Genomic DNA, 22,679 nt, shown 5'->3' on the forward strand with positions numbered 1-22,679 from the left:
TTGCCAGCAACACAAGTGGGGTGGTTCACCAAGGTCCCCAGTGACTCACCAACTGCCTCCCCACCCTCCCACATCAAAGCTACCCCTTGCGCACCTTGGAGATGGTCCCGGATCCCCTCTCTCTCTGTCCCTCCTCTGACTATGCCCAACCACTCTCCCTCTGAACATCCCCGAAGCCACCCATCCTCGTCCCTTCCTGCAGTCACTTGGGTCAAGGCCTCACAGTCACTCATTCCAAAATGCTAATAACCATATCCAATGGCTACCCCAGAACAGAAAACGGAAATTAGTGGGAAACTGGACAGAGTGCAGACAGACCCTGGAGTCAGGCTGGCAGGAATGTGCCATGCTACTCTCCCTCTTTTCAGTAAATCCACAATTATTACAAACAATAAGTTTATCAAACACAGGAAATGTCACAGCACAGGATTCTCTGTGCTGGGCCCTAAATAGTGAATAAGCACCCAGAGGAGGCAGCAGAGGCAGGTAGCTGGGGGCACTGGGTGCTACACACGTGACAACCACAGGAAGGTTCTCTAAGAGACCTAGGGACCAATGTAGAAGTGGGTCCCTGGGACTTCCTTCTGCTTTATCATTCCTGACTTGGGGCTGAAGAAGCAACCTGGATGTGTCAACAGGTGCAGATAGAGGGTAGTCCAGCCAGCAAGAAGCCTCAAAACACTGTGACCCCACCCTACTCAGGCTAGCAAAGACTGGGTGGGGAGACCTGGCCCCCAGCATCCCTCCCTGCCTTGCTAGGGTGGTGCCACAGTAGGTCCTGAAGAAGCAGGACCTTCCCCTTCCAATCAGGGACTACCACCCACCCAAGAGGACTAGGGAAGCCGTTCCTCAGGTGTCAGTGGAGGCCAAGTGGGAGACCTGGATGTGGACCTCCACCTGGCAAGGATGAGACACCCATGGTATCACAGAAAACCAGCTGAAAAAGATGGTTTAAATAAGATCCAGACCCTCAAACACAACAGTCAAAATGTCCAGGTTTCAATAAAAAATGACTCATCATACTAGAAAAAGGTAAGACCCTGGGTAGCCCCGATGGCTCAGCGGTTTGGCGCCACCTGCAGCCAGGGGTGTGATCCTGAAGACCCGGGATCGAGTCCCACATTGGGCTCCCTGCATGGAGCCTGCTTCTCCCTCTGTCTGTGTTTCTGCCTCTCTCTGTGTCTATGAATAAATAAATAAAATCTTCTAAAAAAATTAAAAAAAAAGAAAAGAAAAAGGTAAGACCTCAAACCGAATGGAATTCCAGATAATCAGTGCACGAGGCAACAGAGGTGTTGGGAGTTTTTTGACAACGATTTTAAAGGAATACCACAAATGTGTTTATTTTATTTTTAAGTAATTTCTACACCCAAAGCAGGGCTCAAACTCACAACCTTGAAATCAGGAGTTGCACACTCCACTGACCAAGCGCTCCAGGCTCCCCCATAAATGTGTTTTTTTTCCCATAAATGTGTTTTAACAAGCAATTAAAAACATGTTGGAAACAATGAAAACATAGAAAGTCTCAACTAAGAAAAAAAACATAAAGAACCAAATGGAAATTTTATAACTGAAAAGTACAATAACTGAAAACAAAACAGATAACCACCTCAGTGTATGGGCTCAACAGCAGAAGGGAGGTACAGAGGAAAGATTCTGTGAGCGGGAAGACAGAATGACAGAATTAACCAATCTGAGTGACTTTCAAACATGGAGAGTATCTCAAGGGCCTGTGGAAATGTCCCATCCATGCATCAGAGCTATAGAAGGAGAGAAGAAAGAGTACAAGAGTAATGGCTGAAAATGTCCCAAACTTGGCAAAAAAACATAACCCTACAGATTCAAGAAGTTGAGTAAACCCCAAACAGTAAAAAAGCAAAGAAATTCCCCCCCAAATGCACCAGTCAAACTTGTAAAAGCTACAAAGAATCCTCCAAACAGCCAGAGAGAAATGACACTACCTGTGGGGGGCAAAGTTCAAATGGCAGTGGATCTCTCCTTAAGCACCGCTGGGGCCAGTGCTCAAAGGGAAGACCTATCAGCTCAGAAACCCACAGTCAGTAAAAAATATCCTTCAAGAATGTGGGGAAATCCAGACATTCTTAGATGAAGGAAAACCGAGAGAATTGGTCATGAGCAGACCTGCTCTAGAAATGGCTACAGTAGGTTCTCTAGACAGTAAGGAAACAATAAAAGACAAAGCTCTGGAACAACAGAAAGGCAGACTGAGATACATGGGCAAATGTACCAGATGTTTCTTGGGTCTCCTAAATTATGTTTGATTATTGAAGCAAAAATGGTCAGGGTCTGTTGTGGTTCTAAATGTCTGTGGAAGAGATATGTAAGGCAGTTACAGATGGGTAAGGGGTAAAGACACAGAAAGGTAGCTGCGGTTTCACTCTTCACCTGTACTGGAAAATGACAACACCAGGGGTAAGCTATGGTTATACAACAGAATGCTTAGTACAACCACTAGAAAAGCTATGCAGAAATATATACACACTCAAAAGTACTAACAGATAAATCAAAACAAAATTCTAAAATTGTTCAAGTAACCCCTAAGACAGAAGTGAAAAACATCAAGAACAAAAACCAGACACTAATCAGAAGTCAAATTGCAGATGTAAGCCCTAGCATAGCAATAATTACATTAAGTGTAAATGGCCTAAATATACCAAATAAAAGATGGAGATTGGCAAAGTAAATTTTAAAACATGACCCAAATATCTGCTGTCTACAAGAAAGGTACTTCAAATATAATGCGACAGGTAAGTTGAAAGCAAAGGGATGGAAGTAAGTTATATCATGCAAATGCTGATCAAAAGATAGCAGGAATGGCCATATTAATACCACATAAAGCAGACTTAGAAGGGAAAAAATTACAGACAGGGAGGCACACTTTATAATGATAAAAAGATCAATATCTATCAAAGACAGAGCAATCTGAAATTTACATGTGCAAGATAAGAGAGCTATGAAATACATGAAGTAAAAGCTGAGAGATATGGAGAAAGAAACAAGTCCAAAATTACAGGTGGTGACTTCAAGTTCCCTCTCACAACAACTGATTGAACAACTAAATAGAAAATCAGCAAGGACAGAGAACAACTAAAAAAAAAAAAAAAAAAAGCCCTTACCCAGCAAAACCTAATCAACATTTATAAAGCATTACACTGTATGCAACAAGAGTGGAGTGTATATTTTCAAGTGCACATAGAACATATACCAAGCATATCCTGGTCCATAAAACAAAGCCCAAAAAACTTAAAATAATTAAAATCATACAGGGTATATTCTCTACCATCATAGACTCAAACTTGAAATCACTCACAGAAAGATAACAGGAAAATATCCAAACACTTGGAAATCAAACAATAATATGTGAATCAAAAAGAAAGTCTCAAAGGGAGGCAAGGAGAGACAACGAACAAAAAACAACCAAAACTAAATGAAAACATATCTCAAAATTTATAGGACCCAGCTAACTAAATTCATACATAAAAGGAAAAAAAAATTATTTTATTTTATTTTTTAATTTGTTTTAGGAAAAAAATATTTAAAAGATATTACTTATTTATTCATAAGAGACACACAGAGAGAGGCAGAGACACAGGCAGAGGGAGAAGCAGGCTCCATGCAGGGAGCCTGATGCGGGACTCGATCCCAGGACTGCAGGATCACGCACTGGGCTGAAGGCAGATGCTCAACCCCTGAGCCACCCAGGTGTCCCAAGAGGAAAAATTTTAAATCAATAGTCTAACTCCTACCTCAAGACCCTGGGGGGGGGGGGGGGGAGAGCAAAATAAACCTAAAGCAGTAGTAAGAAACAGAAATGATACAAGCAGAAATCAAGAAAACAAAACAAAACAAAACAAAACAAACAAACAAACAAAAAAAACAATAAGAGAAAAATCAATGAAACAAAGAGCTGGCCCTTTAAAAAGATCAATTAATATTGACAAACCTCTAGCAAAACAAACAAAGAAAAAAAGATAAAAGTCACAAATTTCCAATATCAGGAACGAAACAGAGATCACTACAGACATCAGAAGGATAATTAGGGCAAACTTCAAACAATTCTACAAACATAATTTTAACAATTTAGATGAGATGGACAAATTCATCGAGATACACAATCTACCAAAACTGACTCAAGAAGAAAGAGAAACTCCGACTAGCTCTCTATATAGTAAGGAGACTGAATCAGTAATCAGGAACCTCCCAATAGGGCAGTCCTGGTGGCACAGCGGTTTAGCACCGCCTACAGCCCAGGGTGTGATCCTGGAGACCCGGGATTGAGTCCCACATCAGGTTCTCTGCATGGGGCCTGCTTCTCCCTCTACCTGTGTCTCTGCCTCTCATTCTGTCTCTCTATGTCTCTATGAATAAATAAATAAAATCTAAAAAAAAAAAAAAAGAAAGAAAAAGAAACCTCCCAATAAAGAGTATCTCAAGATCAGAGGGCTTCACTGGTGAATTCTACTGAATGTGTAAAGAAGAATGAACACCTATTCTTCTCAATTCTTCCAAAAAACTGAAGAGTAAGGAATCCTTCCTAACTCTAAATGGCCAAACTGTGAGGCTAGCCCTACCCTGATACCAAAACCAGACAAAGATACTACAAGAAAGGAACTAGAGATCAATATTCCTCATAAATATAGATGCAAAAATCATCAACAGAATACTAGAAACTGAAATCAGCAGTGGGATTTATTCTTAGAATGCAAGGATAGTCAACATATAAAAATCACCCAACATAACTGTTATTCAAGGTGGTCCACGTGACTGATTGGCCACATTAACAGAATGAGGGAAGAAGAAAACTGTGTGATCATCTCAACTGATGCAAAAAAGATTTGACAAGATTCAACACCTTTTATGATAAAGACACCAAATAAACTAGGAATAGAAAGGAACACCCTCAACAAGATAAAAATCATATGTAAAAAGCCAACAGCTAACAATCACACTCAATGGTGAAAGACTGAAAGCTTTTCCTCTGATAAAGAACCAGACAAGGATGCCCCCCTTTGCCACTTTTATTCAACATAGTACTAGAAATTTTAACGAGAACAATTAGGCTAAGTAAATATTAAAAATATATTTAAAATCTAAATTTAAAAGGAAGAAAATTATTTCTGTTAGCAGGTGACATGATCTTATATAGAGAAAACCCTAAAGAAGCCACAAAAAATTGTCAGAGCTAAGATATGTAGTCAGTAAAATTCCAATTATAAAAACAACACACACACATACACACACACAAAATAAATAAATAAATAAATAAATAAATAAATAAAATAAAATAAAATAAAAACAACACACACACATAAAATCAACTTATTACTACATACTTGCAACAAACAATCTAAAAAGGGAAATAAAGTTCCATTTACAATAACATAAAAAAATAGAAGACATTTACAGGAATAAATTTAACCAAGGAGGCAGAAGCCTTAGACGGTAAAAAATGTAACACACTGCTGAAATAAAAAAATGAAGGTCTAAATACATAGAAAGACATCCCATGTTCATGGACTGGAAGACTTCCTTTTATCACCCAGAGTGATCTACGGATTCAATGCAATCCCTACCAAAATTCCAAAGGCCTTTATTTATTTTTTATTTTTTAAAAGATTTCATTTACCCATTCACGAGAGACACAGAGAGGAAGGCAGAGACATAGGGAGAAGCAGGCTCCCTGCAGGGAACCCGACGCAGAACTCGATCCCAGGACCCCAGGATCACAACCCAAGCCAAAGGCAGACGCTCAACCACTGAGCCACCCAGGCATCCCTAAAAGCTTTTGGAAAGGAAAAGGAAAGGAAAAGGAAAAGGAAAAGGAAAAGGAAAAGGAAAAGGAAAAGGATCCATCCTAAAATTCATATGGAATCTCAAAGGACTCTGACAAGTCAAAATAATATTGGGAAAGAAGAAAAAAAATTGAGGGATTTACATTTCCTGGTTTCAAAACTTATTATAAAGCTATTGTAATCAAAATACTTGCTTAAGGATAGACATAGAGACCCATGGAACAGAACACAGCACCTGGAAACCAACCACCATATTTATGGTGAACGGACTTTTTTTTTTTTTTTTAAGATTTTATTTATTTATTCATGAGAGACACAGAGAGAGAGGCAGAGAACAGGCAGAGGGAGACGCAGGCTCCATACAGGGAGCCCGATGCGGGACTCGATCCCAGACCCCGGGAACATGCCCTGAGCCAAAGGCAAATGCTCAACCACTGAGCCACCCAGGCGTCTGAATGGACTTTCAACAAAAGTGCCATGACCATTAGGTGGGGGAAGCACAGCCTTTTCAGCAAATGATGCTGGGCAAACTCCCCACACACAGGAGACTGATGCTGGGCCCTCATCTCATACCACGTACGAAAATGGACTTTCAAAATGGACCGAAAACCTAAACTTAAGAACTGAAAACTATTCAACTCTTATGAAAAAACATAGGGAAAAGCTTTGCTGACATTGGGTTTGACAAGTATTTCTTGGATATAAAACCCAAAGCACATGCAATAAAAAAAAAGAAGAGATCGGGATGCCTGGTGGCTCAGCGGTTGAGCATCTGACTTTAGCTCAGGGTGCGATCCTGGAGACCCGGGATCGAGTCCCACATCAGGCTCCCCGCAGGGAGCCTGCTTCTCCCTCCACCTGTGTCTCTGCCTCTCTCTCTGTGTCTCTCATGAATAAATAAAATCTTTTTTTAAAAAAAGGATAAATTTTACTTAATCAATGAAAAACTCTATGTGTCAGAATACACTGCCAAGAGAGTGAAAAGACAATGGGAGGAAAGAGTCATACATCGTGTCCTGATAAGGGTTTACTTTCCAGATCATATAAAAAAGTCTTAACAACAAAACACCCCCAAATAACCCCATTCAAAAATCGGCAAAACAGGTGGACAGACATTTCTGCAAAGAAGATGTACCAATGATCAACAAGCACATGAAAAGGTGCTGCGTCCTTAGTCTTTAGGGAGATGCAAATTGAAACAACTAGATACTCACTAGGATGCCTATTAAAAAAGGGGGAGGTAGGGCAGCCCCGGTGGCGCAGCAGTTTAGCGCCACCTGCAGCCCAGGGTGTGATCCTGGAGACCCTGGATCGAGTCCTACGTCAGGCGCTCTGTGTGGAGCCTGCTTCTCCCTCTGCCTGTATCTCTGCCTCTCTCTCTCTCTCTGTGTCTCTATGAATAAATAAATACAATCTTTTTTAAAAAATTAAAAAAAGGGGGGGGGAGGTGGGGGCAGCCCGGGTGGCTCAGTGGTTTAGCGCCGCCTTCAGCCCAGGATGTGACCCTGGGGTCCCGGGATCGAGTCCCGCGTCGGGCTCCCTGCATGAAGCCTGCTTCTCCCTCTGCCTGTGTCTCTGCCTCTCTCTCTCTCTCTCTCTGTGTCTCTCATGAATAAATAAAATCTTTAAAAAAAAAGGAACGGCCAATAAATGCACAGTGTTCAACCTCATTAGCTGTCAGAGAATGCAACATGAAGCCACAGTGAGCCCGCCTGCACCCCGAGAGGCTGAGGTCACCGGGGCAGGTAACGAATGACAAGCATGTGACAGAACAAAAGCGTCACTGGCTCCTGGCGCCCGGTAGTGAGGCCTACCTACAGCTGCCAGGTGACCCGGCAGCCCCGCCTACAGGGGTCTACCCCAGAGAGACAGAAGCCTGTGCACTCACCAAGATCCAGTCAGACGTCCACACACTGACCGCTGACCACCGAATGAGCACAACGTGGTCTCTGCACACACCGGAGCACCGTCCAGCCACCAAGTGGGAAGTAGGCCTGGTGCAGAATGCGACTGGATGGCCCTCAGAAACCCGTTAGACAGGCGGGACAGCTTTGCTGCAGGACTCCCGTGGGGGGCACGTCCAGAAAAACCCAGCGCACGGAGGCAGGGGTGGATCACTACGTCTGGCTGGGTGGGTGTGGGGGGAGCAGGTGGGATTGAGCACGAAGGGAGCAGGGAGGGCATGGGGTGATGGACGTGTTCCAAAACTGGATGCCGGGGGTGGCTACACAGCCCTGCCTGCGCCGTGAACCGGGTGACACTGAACTGGACCTCCCCGAGGCTGGGCTCTTTAAAACTGGCACCCAAAGCAGAGAGGAGAGAAGGAGTGTCTCATCCGCAGTTCTGGGGGACAGGGTCTACTGTGTGGAGGAAGCCAACCCAACGACAGCTAACACTTGCCCAAGGCCAGCTCAAAAGGCAGCAAATGAAGCCTTCATTGTCCCCATCCCCTCCTGCAGCAGCGACTCTCATTAGCCTAATTTTACCCAAAAAGCAGAGGTCCAGAGGGGTGAGGTAACAGGTGTGCAGTGGACCTCACGCGGTGGGGACCAGGTCAGGTGAGGTCTGAGCCCCTGCTCTGGGGCCTGAGGAGGACGGAGGAGAGTCCTTGTGGCCTTGGGACGGGGCAGGTCCAGGAACAAGGCCACAGGGGGAACGTTCTGGAAGGACCCAGCCCACAAAACGCAGGAAGGATTTCAGCTGAAGGAAGGACATCACAGGCAAAGTCAGCAGGTGATGACAGCCACGGAAACTCGGCCTGTGACCCTGAAGCCAAAGAGTGACGTCCAGAGGACACGAGAGCTTCAATGAGGCAGGGTGAGCTAGGGGACAGGAGCGGTCATGAAGGGGGCGTCCCCAGCAAGTCAGCGCATGCCAGGAGCCCCACTAGCAAGCAGAGCACCCTGCACAGGCCGTGCACTGACGTGCAGGAGATGGACGGACAGGGAGGCCCGCCGAGGCACAAGAAGAGCGCACGCTGGGCACCAGCAGGGCCATGGCCAAGGGCTGAGTGACGCCCACAGGCACACGGGCGCCCCCCAGTTCTGTACCCCCGCGGCCTGCGGCATCAGGTGGGCCAGAGTGGGAGGAGTGCCTGCCACACACATGGAGGGCCGCGGAGCGCTGACCTAGACGGTGAGCACGGCAGGCTGTGGCCCCCCATGCACAGCAGGAGCCCCAGGTCCACGGCACACACGCCTAGACGGGGAGGAAGGGGTGCCAGGAAGGAGAAGGGGGCACGCGAGACCCCCCAGGGGTAGGAAAACTAGCAGGTGACAATGCGGTCCTCCTGAGTCTCCAAGTGTCTCCTTCAACACAGGCATCACCCAGAGAGGGGACCAGCGCAGCCCCAGCTGACACCCCGTCAAGTAGCTACGGGGGGCACAGTCCTCGCTGGGACGGTGGAGAAACAGCCCAGGGCAATGCCGTGTCACCTGGTGTCAGGCCCCCCAAGGGAAGGACAGCATACTTGGCGATGTGTCCTGAGCGGCTGCGGGACAGAAGGGATGTTCCTGAGGGAAGGACAGGAGATGGCCCAGGGGCTGGGGGCCAGCGGCAGGTCCCGCGGCACCGTGTGGCCCCCGAAGACAGAAAGGAGTGCAGATTTACTCCTAGCCTAAATTATTCACAAGAAAAGGGAGCGCGCCTCTTTAACAAGCCACGGCTTTATGAAGCAAGGTTAACAATTTCACTTGATTCAGTGGAATATTATAAACTCTCTGGGGCCCGTTTGAGGACTTGTACATCAGGCACAAGGCGACGACTCAGCACTTTTTATATTATTTAGAGAATAAAATTAACCCTCGCCGGCCCAGGCCGCTGCCTCCCCTCCCGCTGGATCTGGCCTGCTCAGCGCTTTCCCCCATATATAATTACAAGCCGCTATCCATCATGTGGCAGCCACGCAGCGCCAACACGCCGAAAGGGACGCAGTAAGCACTTCCGCTAATAGAAGCACAACTTAAATATCACTTTGATATTTTCATTTACGCTGGAATATCTTATAATGATCACGCACAGCCTGCGTGGAGGGGTCCCGCCACCCCACCCCTGGGCCCGGCCTCACTGGGAGGGCCCCCTGCGGGGATCTGGGTGTCCTTCATGATGATCCGCTGGCTGCGGGTCAGGCCGCCAGCTCTGCCAAGCCTGGCTGGGCCCAGCCCATCTTCGTGGCAGGAGGGAGAGGACGTGGGGAAAGAATGGGCCTGGGCCCCACGGTGTGAAGTGGGGGTGGAGTGGGGGAGGGTCGGCAGGGTGCCCCCTCTCAGGCCCATCCCTGCCGCCCTGCCCACTGGGGGTGCCCAGGGAGCCTGATTCGGACTGCAGGCCCTGCGCCGGCGAGCAGGCTCCCCCTTGGGGCCCCCGAGACTAAAGAGGCCCGTCCTGGGGTTCCCAGCCCAGGGCCCCACCTGCAGGCGGGGGGTGGGGGGGGTGGGGATGAGGAGGGGCGACAGCGTCCCCTCTAGAGAGCAGGATAGCAATTATGCAGGGAAGGAGCCAGGTGCTCAGCTGTCCTCAGCTGTCGGGAACTTCCCACCACAGCAGCATTCTCGCAGACAGGTGAGGGTGACAGGCGGCCCTCGGGACCCAGTTCCCTAATTCCCTTTGCCCTAGCCCACTTCCACCCCCCGTCACCCTGTCACTCGAGCTCCAAGGAAGGCACTGAGGTGCACGACTGGCCCACTGCTGGGGGCCCGGTGCTGCCCACGGCCCACCCCTGCCCCTCACCTTTGCGCCCAGCGGGCAGTAGCCTTTGAGGAAGTCCGTGCAGACCTCCGCCTTCCGGGACACATAGACATGGCTGTAGGGACAGTTGCTGTTGCTGCAAATCCCCTTCAGGAAGTAGGAGCACACAGGCATCTGCGGGGGCCAGAGGACCGGTGGTGAGGGTTAGCAGACTCCCGTGGCTCCCTTTGGCACAGGGGCCCAGTCTGCCCAGTGCTCACCGACCCCCACCTCCCTCCAACCCTGCGTCAGGAGCCTATACCTCGCTGACAGATAAAACACCTGGACTCGAAGGACCTGCTGAGGGTCCCAAGGCCAGGCATGAGCCACAGAGAGACTGGCTGGAGACCCCCACCCCCCAGGGAGAAACGGGCACCCAGTGCTGGCCCGCAGGAGCGCAGCCATCAGGGCCCAAGGGCACCTGGGCCATGCCAGGGGAGGGCTGCCCACCCTAAAGGCAGGTCCTCAGTTTCCCCAGAAGGCAGGGCACACACGCCCTCACAGTCCAGGTGAAGATCCCCCTGCAGGTGGCTCAGGTCCAGGTGTCCTATTACCTGCTCTGAGACTGCCCAGTTTCCAGGCAGTGGGGCCATGGAGGGGTTGGTGTCTGGAAGATATGGGGACAGAGCATGGGGGCTCTAGGTGGGGCAACAGCCTACAGGGCCTGGACACCTGGCAGTGTCCATGGGCTGTGACCTGATTCCACCCAGGGAAGCCTAGGGATGGACTCTGGGTAGGCAGGGAGATGCCCTGGAGCAGCCCAGGGGGGCGCTGAACACAGGCTGGCATTGTGCAGGCCTGGCAGGGGGCCCGGCTCCAGTGCCCTGGCCAGCAGGTGGGCCCTGGGCACAACTGGATGGGGAAGGGGGACACAGAGAAGGCAGCCTGGGCAGGGCCCCACAGCCCAGCAGTCCCTGGCCCCCCAGTTGGGAGAGAGAAATGCAGCCCACGTTCTCCCCACTGGAGGAAACTGAGGCCTGAGAGCCAGCGAGGAGGGCTCTCTGGTCTTGCCCACCCTGACCTCTGCAGCTTCCACTTTGCCAGGCGACTCTCCTCTGGGGCCCCTTTCTGGGCATCCGCTGGGCCGTCTAGTCAGGCCCGTTACCCCTGCAGGAGCCCCTCTGGGAGCTCGCCCTCTTCTCCTCTCCGCTGCTGGACCCACCCCTCGGGCACCCTGCGGCGCCCCTGGGCTCAGCTCCCCCTCACATGTCCACACTGAGCTTGGCCAGCCCGCCAGGGGCCCCACACCGGGGCTTCCAGGGCAGGGCAGAGGGGAGGCCAGGGCGGGGATGAGGGAGAAAGCAAAGAAACAAAGGGTGATTTAACGTGCAAGAGTTTATTTTTAATTGTCTTTTAACTGCAGCGCACAGGGGAGAAGGGCTGGCCCGTTTGGGGCTGGCGGTGGTGCGGCTGCAAACAATTCCCTTAATGTGGCTTTTGATATAGAGCCCAAATTAGCTCTAATAAAAAGGGATAATAAAGCCAACTCTTACACCAAACGGAACTCCTCCTAGCTGTCAGCACGGCCGTTATCGAGAGGAAACTGCATTCTCATTTCAATTAACCTTGTTTGCACCCACCACGTCCACACAAATAACAATAACATTAATTCAGGGCGCGAGTGCGGGCGTCCACATTAGACAGCTCAGAATGTGCACCGGCTTCGGAGCCGGAGCTAATGAACCTGAAACTCGACGTGAATTTCCAAATTGCTCACAACAGAGTTTCGAAGCTCTATTAGGGAGAAAAATGCTGATTCTTTTCAAGTTCCTCAAGGGGAAAAGCTGTTGTAGCGGCAGCCTTGGCCCGATCCCGCCTCCCCTAACCCTGCCGAGGCCCCAGAGTGGGGGCGGGTGGCAGGCAGCCCAGCCAGCACCGAGCCCTCGCCTCAGGGCTCCCAGTATGCTGGTACCCGGGCCCCAGCACCACCCTGGCCTCCTGCCCCGGTGTGGGCACTGTGTGAGGGTCCCCACGCTCACAGCGCTGGGGGGAGGGCCTGCCACAGAGGGCCCGGCTGGGCGCCTACCTCTCCTCCCCCACCCTTCCAGCACACCCTGCCTCACCCCGCCGCCTTTCACCCATCCGGGGCTGGATCTCAGGCTGGGTGGCAGCTGGGGGCTGCTGCCCCTGGGCACATGGTAGGGGTGGCCACGCAGCCAGCTCCCCGCCGTAGCACAACTGCAGGGCAGGGCCTGTGGGAGGCTCAGGGCGGGCGTGCCTGGGGAGCTCACCTTTTCCTTTGACACGTGGTGGGAGAAGGGGCACGTCCCATCGGTCTTCTTGCACGTGCCTCGGAGAAACCTGTGTAAAGGGGGGAAGAGGGCCAGAGGCGCTGGTGAGCCCAGGGGCAGGGGGCCTGCACAGCCCCTGCGGTGCCCGCCAGCCCCACGCCCCAGAGGCCCACCTGGTGCACACGGCCACCTTGTCGGGGTCGTGGATGTAGGGGCAGTGCTCGCCGTGGTTGCACCTGCCGAAGCGGTTGTAGTACATGCAGTACTCCTGTCGCTGCTTCCGCCGCCGCTGCCTCGCCTGCCGGACGATGGCCAGGCTGCGCTGGACGGCCCGGCTGAGGACAGAGGCAGAGGTTCATGAGCCCGAGGGACCACCCTCACCAACCCGTGAGCCCCAAGCCCCACCCCGAGGGACGTACCTGGCCAGGGAACGGCTGCAGCTGGTGGTAGGGTCCAACCGGCCTGTGGGGAAAGAGGCCAGGTCATGCCAGGCGCACAGGCCCCGGGTTCTCCCGCTGCCTGCCGCTGCCCGCCGAGCTGCTCAGAGTAGCCCTCTCAGGGTTTCGGCTCTCACCTCGGGCACTGCTGCCCCCTAAGGGAAGCCGCCTGCCCTCCCTTCGGGCTGGGTGGCATACCATACTGGGACCCTGCCAGCCCCCCACCCGTCCAGGGGCCAGATCTCGCTGCTGCCTGGTGGCGTCGCCTCGAGACAGGTGGTCCCAGGATCCGAATATGGTGGGGGCCTCCTTGCCACCTCCCTCTGCCGGGGGCAGGGCCCAGGGGACATGAGTGGGGTCCAGGAATGCCACCTAGCTTTGTAGTAACCAGTAATGATTTCTATGTGTTGATGGAATCATACAACAAAAACGTAATAGTAAGTACGCAGCTGCAAAGCCTGAGGTCCTCACTCCCAGGCTCTGGGGGACTACGTGCTGACCTCAGCCTACACAGACCCCACACAAGCACATCTGGCTCTGAGGCCCTCACGGACCATGGCAGGTGCCTATTCCTCAAAACCCTGAGCACGCAAACCCATCAAGTTCCCTCTGAGGTCACTGACTGGCCCAAAGGGGAGGTGTTCATGAAATGGGCAGGGGTGACAAGTGAGCAGTGACAGGATGCTCATAACGGGGGCAGCTGGGGGCCACAGGGCACAAGGGGCCGGTGGGCAATGCTTGTCCTGAGTGGGAAGGGGAGGAGTCCAGGCTGACGTGCAGCCCCTGACCCCCGTCTCAGGCCCGATGTCTCTGCGCCCCAGGGCCAAGGTGGGCAGGTCGGGGCCAGAGCCTGCTCAGATGGTCATGGAGGCCCGTGGTCCCCCCCACCCCATACACGCGTGAACCTTCTCAGACCAGATCCAATTTCCCACAGGCAGCTGCTGAAATGCATCTGGTGGTAAGAGGCAGAAGTGACATCACTCAGAAATTCTAGGGACCTGAGGCAATGACAAAGCATCCCGGGCTTCAAAAGGGATGTCCCCAAGCTGCCTGGCCCTGAGCCGCCCCCATCGGAAGTGCATGGAGGCCCCTCCCTTGACCTCCCCAGGACGACCTCTGCCAGGGCTCAAGCAGCTCAGTGTCCTCTTCTTCTTCTTCTTTTTTTTTTTTTTTTTTAAAGATTTATTTATTTATCTATGAGAGAGAGAGAGAGAGGCAGAGACACAGGAGGAGGGAGAAGCAGGCTCCATGCTGGGAGCCTGACGTGGGACTCGATCCCGGGACTCCAGGACCGCGCCCTGGGCCAAAGGCAGGCACCAAACCGCTGAGCCACCCAGGGATCCCCTCAGTGTCCTCTTCTGAGCTCCAGGCCTGCTCACGAGAGCTACTTGGCCTGTCCACGCCCAAATTCCACCGCGCCCCCCAGGCCTGACCATCAGGCACTCCCTCCCACGTCTAGCCGCTGCCCAATGCCCTCTGGGCTGTGCCTTCGGGCTGCTGTCTGCCCCTCTCTGAGCCTCAGTGTCCTCCAGCCAAGAGGGCGTAGCTCCAGGGCTGACAGTGAGACCCCGATGGGGGGAGGAGCAGGGCAGCCCCAGGCCACCGTGTGGTCCGGGTTTCCGAGCCGAGCCGGGGACACCAACCGGGGGGTTCACATGGGAGGCCATCCAGGTGGCACGTGGTGCCGCACACCTGCCAGCCCGGGCTCGATGCAGTGTAATCTGATAGCTGCCTGGGAGCGCGGCTCCCAGGCTGTCACCCAGGCTGCCGGTGCCGCTGTGGCGCCATCTGCTCCCGCCAGGGACCGCTGTCAACATGTGTCTGCCTGTCAGACTTGGGCCCCCAGGCCTGGCCTCTGAGGGGGCGGGGCAGGGGCAGGTTTACTCCCTCACCGCCTCCACCACCAGTTTGCTCTTAAAAAATGCCAGTGTGGGGCTCACAGTGGGAGGCAGCATTCAACTGCTGTACGGTGTTAAAAAATGCACATAAAGTAGCTGGCTGGAAAAGAGGCCGCGAGGTGCTGGGGGTGCTACAGGGTTCAGCTGAAACCCTTGGCAGCCGCTGCTCCGCTGCTCCAGAGAGCTTGCGCTGCCCCGGGATCTTCCCAAAATAGACCCCTCCGCCCCGCCCCCAGTCCCTGCCAGTCCCACCCCACAGCGCCTCGCCCTTCCCAGGCCGGGGAGAGTCGGGGCTCTGGGGTCTGGGGGAGCAGTGGGCAGGTCTGCAGCCCCACGGTGCCCCAGCTCCACTCACCCGTCCGAGGCAGAGGGAGTCCGGGGAAGAGGCACCTGGAAGGGAGGAGGTGGGGGGGGGGCTCCTGTGCCCTCTCATGCCAGGCTGAGCGACCTCTCAACACACAGGGCAGGTCGGCAGGTCACAGATGAGGACACGAAGCACAGGGACCCATGACCTGCCAGGGCTGTGTGGTGGCCAGCAAGTAGCAGGGAGCTCACCACAAACCTGTGTCCCTCCGGGGCCTGGGGGCTCACGATGAACCCGGGGCTGCTGTTCCACCGTGGGCTCTTGGGGCTGCGACGCACACCAGGCCCAGGGGAGCAGGCATTGCAGCCCACATGCTGGTGCACAAGGGAGGGGCACCCTGGTCAGGCCCTCTGGTTGGGAAGGTCTTGGACCCAGAGGGACCCTTGTTCACAGGGCTGGGAGTGGGGGGCAAGGCTCTGCACCTCCCTTCCTGCCAGCCCATCCACATGGCTCAGGTACCCCACCAGGGGTGGGCACTGTCCCAGGGAAGCCCAGCAGCCAGGAGGAGCCAGGAGGACAAGTCAGGAGGAGCAGAGGTGGAGCCCCTGACCTTCCAAGAAGGGCTGTGCTTCCTTCCCCAAGTCAGAGTTCTGCTGACACCAGAGAAGAAAATTTATTCCTTTAATTATTATTCGTCTAAGAAAGCCGCTGGGTCAGTGGGCACTCCCGCAGCTGGGAAGCACCCACCTTCCTCACAGCAAGGAGCCGGCCACCCATGTGGGTATCTGGGCGGCTGGAGCCGGAGGTGGTGGGGTGTCTCTTGGGCTCTGGCTCACACCGGGGACAGGCCACCCTCTGGTCTGTGTTCCCAATCCCACCTCCCTGCCCCTGCCTGCCCTGAAGTTGGGAGGGCTGAGCCCCAGGACTGGCCCCCAGCAGCCAAGAAGGCTGGTCAGCAGGGCAGACAGCTGCCACCTGCAGAGGCCTCCTGGGAACCCACCTGCTCCTGTGGCCTGGGTGCTCAGGAGGGGCTGGAGGCCAGGACATGGTGCTGTGCTGTAAGAGGAGGTCAGCGTTGTGGGGGAGGGGGCTTGGCAGCCAGGCCCCCACAGGCCTGTGCTGGGAGAAAAGGACGGAACGCTCCACGACCCCGAAGCTGGCCCACCTGCTCTCCACCCTGAGGTGGCGACAGCAGCATTGGCCTGGGCTCCCCCAGCCCTGGCTCTCCTCCCTTGTACCCTCCTCTCAAGCGGCTGCCAAGTGGTTCACACGGGCCTCCTCCTCTGTCTCCAGGTGCCTCTCCTCCCACCGCAGACTTGAGTGGCCAGGCAGGGTACAGCCCCACCCCAAAGGCCTATCCAGCCCCCTGGAGATCAGAGTCCATATGGAGAGACCCACACACAGCCCAGGGCACGTGGGCAGCGGGGCCCTGGCAACGGGCCATGGTGGCCCCAAACCATAATCCACCTCTGGGTCCCTGTATGTACAGTGTGAACCCCAGGGAGGAATCCCGCAGACCTCATCACTGGGGCAGACAGGAAGGAAGGGTGCTGGAGAGGCTGCTGTGGCCTGTGACGTGCTGGGCTGAGGAAATGTCAGCAGAATGGGCGTCCCCAGTAAGCTCCATCCAGTCCCCACACGAGGACAGCAGGGACAGAGCCTGGGTCCTGCCTGCTGGGCTGGCTGTGGGGTCAGGGGTGGCAGGTGGGGGCAGAAAGAATGATGACTGGGAAAGGCCAGCTCGTCTTTCACTAAGGAGGCCCAGGGGGAGGTTGGGGTGAGTGGGTGCAACCTATAGAGAAGCCCCATCAGCCGGGGCCACCCAAAACACCCTGCAGAGAGGCGGCCCAGAAGCCCTCTCTGGCTCCATCAAGTCCACACACCAGCCTGGCTAGGGACGCTCTGTGAAAGACCAACAGCAGCGTGTGGGGTCTCACAGACCACAAACACCGATGCCATGGGCCTGCCGAGCTCTAGGGTCAGAGGCTCAGAGTGGGGCCTGCCGAGAGGAGGGGGCCGTCTGCTGACCTTGGGGCTGAGTCTCATGAAGGCCCCGTGAGGAAGCGCAGGCAATGCTCTGCACCTGCTCCTCCACCGGGGGACCTAGCTGAAGCCAAGGTGGAAGGGCCCTTAGATGACACAGCCCAATCCCTTGAGAATGGGACGGGGAAATGGAGGCATGGAGACGGAGCAGAGCCATGGCCTTTGGGCCCCCAGTGCCTTCCAGGGGAGCCCAGCACCCCCACGCCTCCCTCCCTCCTCCCAGTCCCACAGAGGCCGGCTTGCCCTTCCCAGGCCGGGGAGAGTCGGGGCTTTTAGAACGGCCCCCAGCCTGCAGCTGGCCCCAGTGCCCCACCTCTGCCCTGGGCCAGGCCTCCTCTCCCTCCCGCTGGGTGGGGCAGCCGGGCCTCTGCAGGCCCCATACTGCCTGCAACCTCACCCTTTTTTTCTTGACAGAAAAGGATAGGGATAAAATTGGACTGAAACCAAAATATTTTCTAGTTAATTTGTATAATAAGTGAATCCAAAGCATTTCCTTCTCCTTGGCCTGTTTCCCCAGGCCGCGGGGGCACGTGCGGTGGCGGTGGCGGTGGCTGCCTCCAGACACAGTTGGGAGGCATTGCCAATGAGATTAGGGGGCGCTGCGGCCCCAGGTGTTCCCTCGCCAGGGCCGTGTTTACGATACCTGGCTCATCTCCTTTGTCCAGGAGCAAAACATGGAAAATCTCGGCCTGCTCAGCCAAGCGAGAGGCAGCACACTGGAGGGGGGCTCCCCAGGGGACACAGAGGCCGAGAGGCCTCCCCATGTGTCCCGCCTGCTCCAGCCGCCCCATCAGCTCCGGCAGGGACAGCCACAGGGGACCTCCCGCCTGGCCCGGGGCCCTTGTGGGGAGCAGTTTCCCGCGTCAGCCCTCGGAGAGCCCTAGGCCCGCCTGCCTCAGGTCATGGTCAAGCCGCTGCTGCCACTGCCTGATCCATGATCCATGGATCCATGACGCAGGGTGGGGGTGGGGGCGGCGAGCGGGGAGGTGGGGAGTGCACAGCCTCACCTGTGCGCAGGAGGGGCCTGCTACCGTCCCCACTGGGCCGGCTGTAGGTCTTGGAGAGCTTGTTGGCCGACACCTTGTACAGGACCCCTCCAATGCAGCGGTAGCCTCTGTTCCGCCACCGAGGAGAGCCAGGCTGGGCCTTCCCACCCGCAGCAGCGGGGCGCAGGCGGTTCAGCACCAGAGACCTGTGGAGACAGGGAGACCCCGCTGTGGGTGGAAAGGGCACAGGTAGGGCACAGGCCCCCCCCCGCCCAGCACATACACCCCTGGTACATCCCTTCTGGCAGGGCCTCTTGAGAAGGCTCCGCACAGAGGCTGGTGCTCCTCACCACTGCCCACCTGCCCCACCTGCCCCCAGATGCTGCCCCAGCACATACCACCCTGGCCTTTGGGACAGCGGATGCTCTGGCGTCAGCAGGCTCTACTGCCTGCCCCTCCGTCCACCATATGGGAGCCCAGCATCGAATGGGAAGGGACAGCCTCACAGACTCCCACCCAGGCAAGCTGGGTGCCTTAGCATCACAGGCTGGAGGAGGCCTGGCACAGCCTTTGGGATTAGCTCAGTGGATAACCCAGGTGGTCATATGCCCTCTGCCTCCCTCCAAATTCTCCTCCATCAGGGTCCTGGGCCCTATCCTGCCAGACGCCTGCACTTCCCCTCTTTGCCAGGAAGCCAAGGGCAGGGTTGGGAGGAGGCCCCAGATGTCCATGCTCAGATGCCCCATGCAGACAGCACGGCTGCAGTGGGCAGTGGGTGTGCCCAGACAGCACCAACCGTGGGCGTGCAGCTGTCCTGGCTGACCCCCTCCCCACAGCTGTCACATGGGCAGGCTGCCACTTCAGTGAGGTGACAAGGCCGTCCTACTCGGGTGCCTGGCGTGGAGACCAGCCAGCTTCATGACTCCAGAGGGGCGTGAGGCCTTCCCCTCAGGACGTATTTCAGCGATAATTTGTTTATGCAAATTGACCTTAATTCCATATTAGTTCAGACTTGCTCATAATGTTATTACTACCGAGTGTACACGCTGCACCCCACCGGCAAACCTGGGCCTGTGCGTGCTGGGGCCTCTAAGCAGCGGGAGGGGCAGGGCGTGATGAGAGCAGTCCTCACCATAGCCACCACCGCTAGTGGGACCCGGAGGGGACCCGGCCGAAGCAGGAGGGTGGTCAGGTCCAGTGCAAGCGTCACGCACCTAACCTTCTGGGCTCTCTGACTGTCCTCATGTCGCAGGCCTGATGAGAGCACAGACACCCCCAAATCCCCATCTGGGGCAGTAGCAGACCCTTTCCCGGGCACCCAGGGATGGGGAAGAGTGCCCCCATACACGATCTGATGAGTGCAGGAGGGACAGGACAGGCCTCGGGGCACCTGGGCACACAGGCTGGTGCTGCAGCACACCCCCAGTGACAGACTCACCCAGCAATGAGATACTGGAGGTGGAGCAGCCCTGCTCTTGGGCGCAGCTGCCACCCCGACCCCGTGGCCCCATGGCCCCCTGGGCCTTGGTCTCTCTTCAAGTTGGGGGTGTGGCTGCCAGCCCAAAGCCTCTGAGGGCATGTTAGACAAACACTGCGCAAGTGAGCTGGGCACTGGGGAGGCCCAAAGCTGCAGTGTAAGGACAAAGTCCAGGCAGAGACGGACACCGCAGCTGTACGGCACTTAACCCAGCTTCCCTTAATTAAAATTCAAGTTCACAAACACCAATCTTGGGGAAACGTCCTGCCAAGGGACCCCCGGCTGGCCTAACTCGTGTTGTCCATGCCCGACAGGCTCCAGCTGTCCCCACATACGGCACGTCTCGGCAGGAAGAGGTGAGGTGGGGTGGGTGGGCATCCCCTGGGGGAGGCAGACAAGCTTTCAGATTTTCCTCAGACCCTGGGACCTCAGCTCTGCCCACCTAGGTCCCAGAGTATCTGCATGTCCGGTGAGTACCTGTCTCAGCCCCTTGGCTCGCTCAGAGGCCAGGCCAAGGTACGAGGAGGGTGAGGCCAGGCAGGGTCATCATCTGTGCCAGCCCCCGCTGCAAACCCTGTGGTGAGCCCTGGGGGCTCAGCAGGGGCTCTGGAGCTGCTGCACGAGCTGTGGTCACTGTCCACAGGGCAGGGCTTGGCCAACTGAGAGCTGAGCCTAGGGCCAGGGGCCACTAGAGCTCGCTTAGCCAGAGGGCAACAGGCCCCCTACAGCCCAGGCCCCCAGCCCCATGTGTCCTGAGCCCTCAGGGGTCTCACCACCGACGAGGCAGCTGCTCCTTCATATGCCACACGGGCCAGGGGCGGCACCGGGAAGCCTCCACTCCAGCAGCCCTGGAAGCTGAGCGCAGCGGCAGCAAGCCCAGCCCGTGCACACAACACATGCATCTGTCAGGGCCAGACTCCAGACCTCCCGACAGGCCCTGCAGCCAGAGGAAGCAGCAGCCGTTTACAGGAACAAGGACACCACTCTTAGCTGCTTCTGCCTTTGGGGGACGGACCCTCCTCTCCTGGGCCCCTACCCACCCCCTATGTGCACCAGAGGACGCCACAGAGCATGAGGACAGGCCTGTACCCCACCTAGCCACCTGGGCACAGCGTCTCAGGACCCCACATGCCCCAGAAACCTAGCCCTTCAAAGGGTGAGGAAGCTCACCCGTGGGCATGTGCCCCTGGCTGAGGCCAGACAGGGACCTGTGGAGACGGAGGCTGGCAGGACCTTGGTTGAGAAGGAACTAGAAGCTTCAGGACAGATTATGTTCCAGCCCCAAGGGTGGAACCATCCAGGCCCACCCCACAGCTCTGACATAGAGGAGCCTCAGTCTGGGGCTGGTAATAGCTCACCCCAAAGAACGGGCTCCAGGGACGCCCTCCTGACTCCCAGGCCAGGGACTGGGGCCACACGTCGCCAACGCCCACCTCTGGAGAAGTACCCTTCATGATTTGTTTTGGCTAAAAGGCTTATCTCAGGTGACACTTCTCTCCCGGACATTGTTGATTATTCCCACAGTTATTTTTATGGATGAATGTGACTAATAGATCTGTCTCCTACTCCCACCAAAAACCATGCCCCTGGGTCTTAAGGCAATTACAGGATGATCGTAGACTACAGGGGGCGGCGGGGGGGCGGGGGGGGGGAGGCCTAGCAGCTCTTCTGTTCTGTCCTGGCCCAGGGTTTACGGTCTATGCACATGCACCTACCCAAGGGACCCTGGGAACAGCCGCGGGGCCTGCAGCCTCCAGGGGCATAGCCAGGAGCCCAGTGGAGCCACGGGGGCTACTCAGAGGATGTGGATGCACCCACGGAACTGGGGGGGTGGGGGGGGGCTGGCCAGGACTGCAGAGGGGCCCACCTGCCCACGGCAAATGAGCCCCATCTGCAGCCACGCAGACCACCTCTGCCCTTCCCTCACCCCTGCCAGGCCGGCTCGCTGACTCGGGACCTGTGGCCAGGCGGGCGCCGAGTGGGCAGGGGGCTGCCTTGTAGCTTTTCATTGCCGTGGGTGTCACAGCACTCCGGTAAATTGTTACCCTAATGGAGAGGACAGGCTTTGGAAACCAACTGTATTGAGAAGAGGGGATAAAATTAATGAGATAATAGCCGGGCCAAGGACCCGGAGAACGCTCCTGCCCTCGCCGCGAGGGCCCTGTAATTCCTTTTCTACAACAGGAGCCTCAGATCTAAAGGCTTCTCCCATCCGTCCGGCAGGCCCACGCCGCCAGGAAATTTCATTAACGCTGGAAAATAGGAAAGGTATTAAGCGTGGATAATGAAGGCCAGGGAGGGAACCGTGCCTTAAGATAGTCCTCTTTCTCGCCTTTGTAATGGGAGGCATGAACTTTCCCTTCAAATCCATTTCTAATCCATTTGAAATACTACAGCAAATTATCTTTCCTTCAGCCCGAAAGCGGCCAGCCAATTTACTCCGAATAGAAGTGACAATGCCCCAGGATTTATCACCATAACCTTGACTACACCAGGGTGAGGGCTGGGCCCCCTCACCCCCCCGGGGGGCACGAGGAACGGGTGGGGGGAGATAACATTTTAAATGAATAGCAGTGGTAATGGGGAGACAGACACACAAACCACAAAAGTCGGTTTAAGAAGAAAAGCCATCCACGTGGCCAGGGCCCGGGCAGCAGCCGGCAAGTCCGGCCCGTGGCCGTGAGGTGCTGCGGGTGCCAGGCAAGGGCGCCCAGGAGGGCGGGATGACATCGGGGTCTGGGCCAGTCGGGTGGGCACGGCGCGGG

At 55.4% G+C, this 22,679-nt stretch overlaps 1 protein-coding gene across 4 annotated transcripts in view; it reads right to left on the minus strand.

Annotated features, from left to right (window-relative positions):
* The window catches only part of ZC3H3 (zinc finger CCCH-type containing 3), an 87,512-nt gene that overhangs the window by 8,205 nt on the left and 56,628 nt on the right, over positions 1–22,679 (minus strand). For all 4 annotated transcript variants that reach the window (XM_038555734.1, XM_038555733.1, XM_038555737.1 and 1 more), the window contains 5 exons: positions 18,459–18,643; positions 13,189–13,231; positions 12,943–13,104; positions 12,770–12,839; positions 10,542–10,673 (listed from right to left, as the gene is read on the minus strand). In XM_038555734.1, coding sequence (XP_038411662.1) covers positions 10,542–10,673; positions 12,770–12,839; positions 12,943–13,104; positions 13,189–13,231; positions 18,459–18,643 — 592 coding nt within the window. The remainder of the gene's footprint in view (positions 1–10,541; positions 10,674–12,769; positions 12,840–12,942; positions 13,105–13,188; positions 13,232–18,458; positions 18,644–22,679) is intronic.

Source organism: Canis lupus, chromosome 13 (assembly GCF_011100685.1).
Source record: "Canis lupus familiaris isolate Mischka breed German Shepherd chromosome 13, alternate assembly UU_Cfam_GSD_1.0, whole genome shotgun sequence".
NCBI lineage: Eukaryota > Metazoa > Chordata > Mammalia > Carnivora > Canidae > Canis > Canis lupus.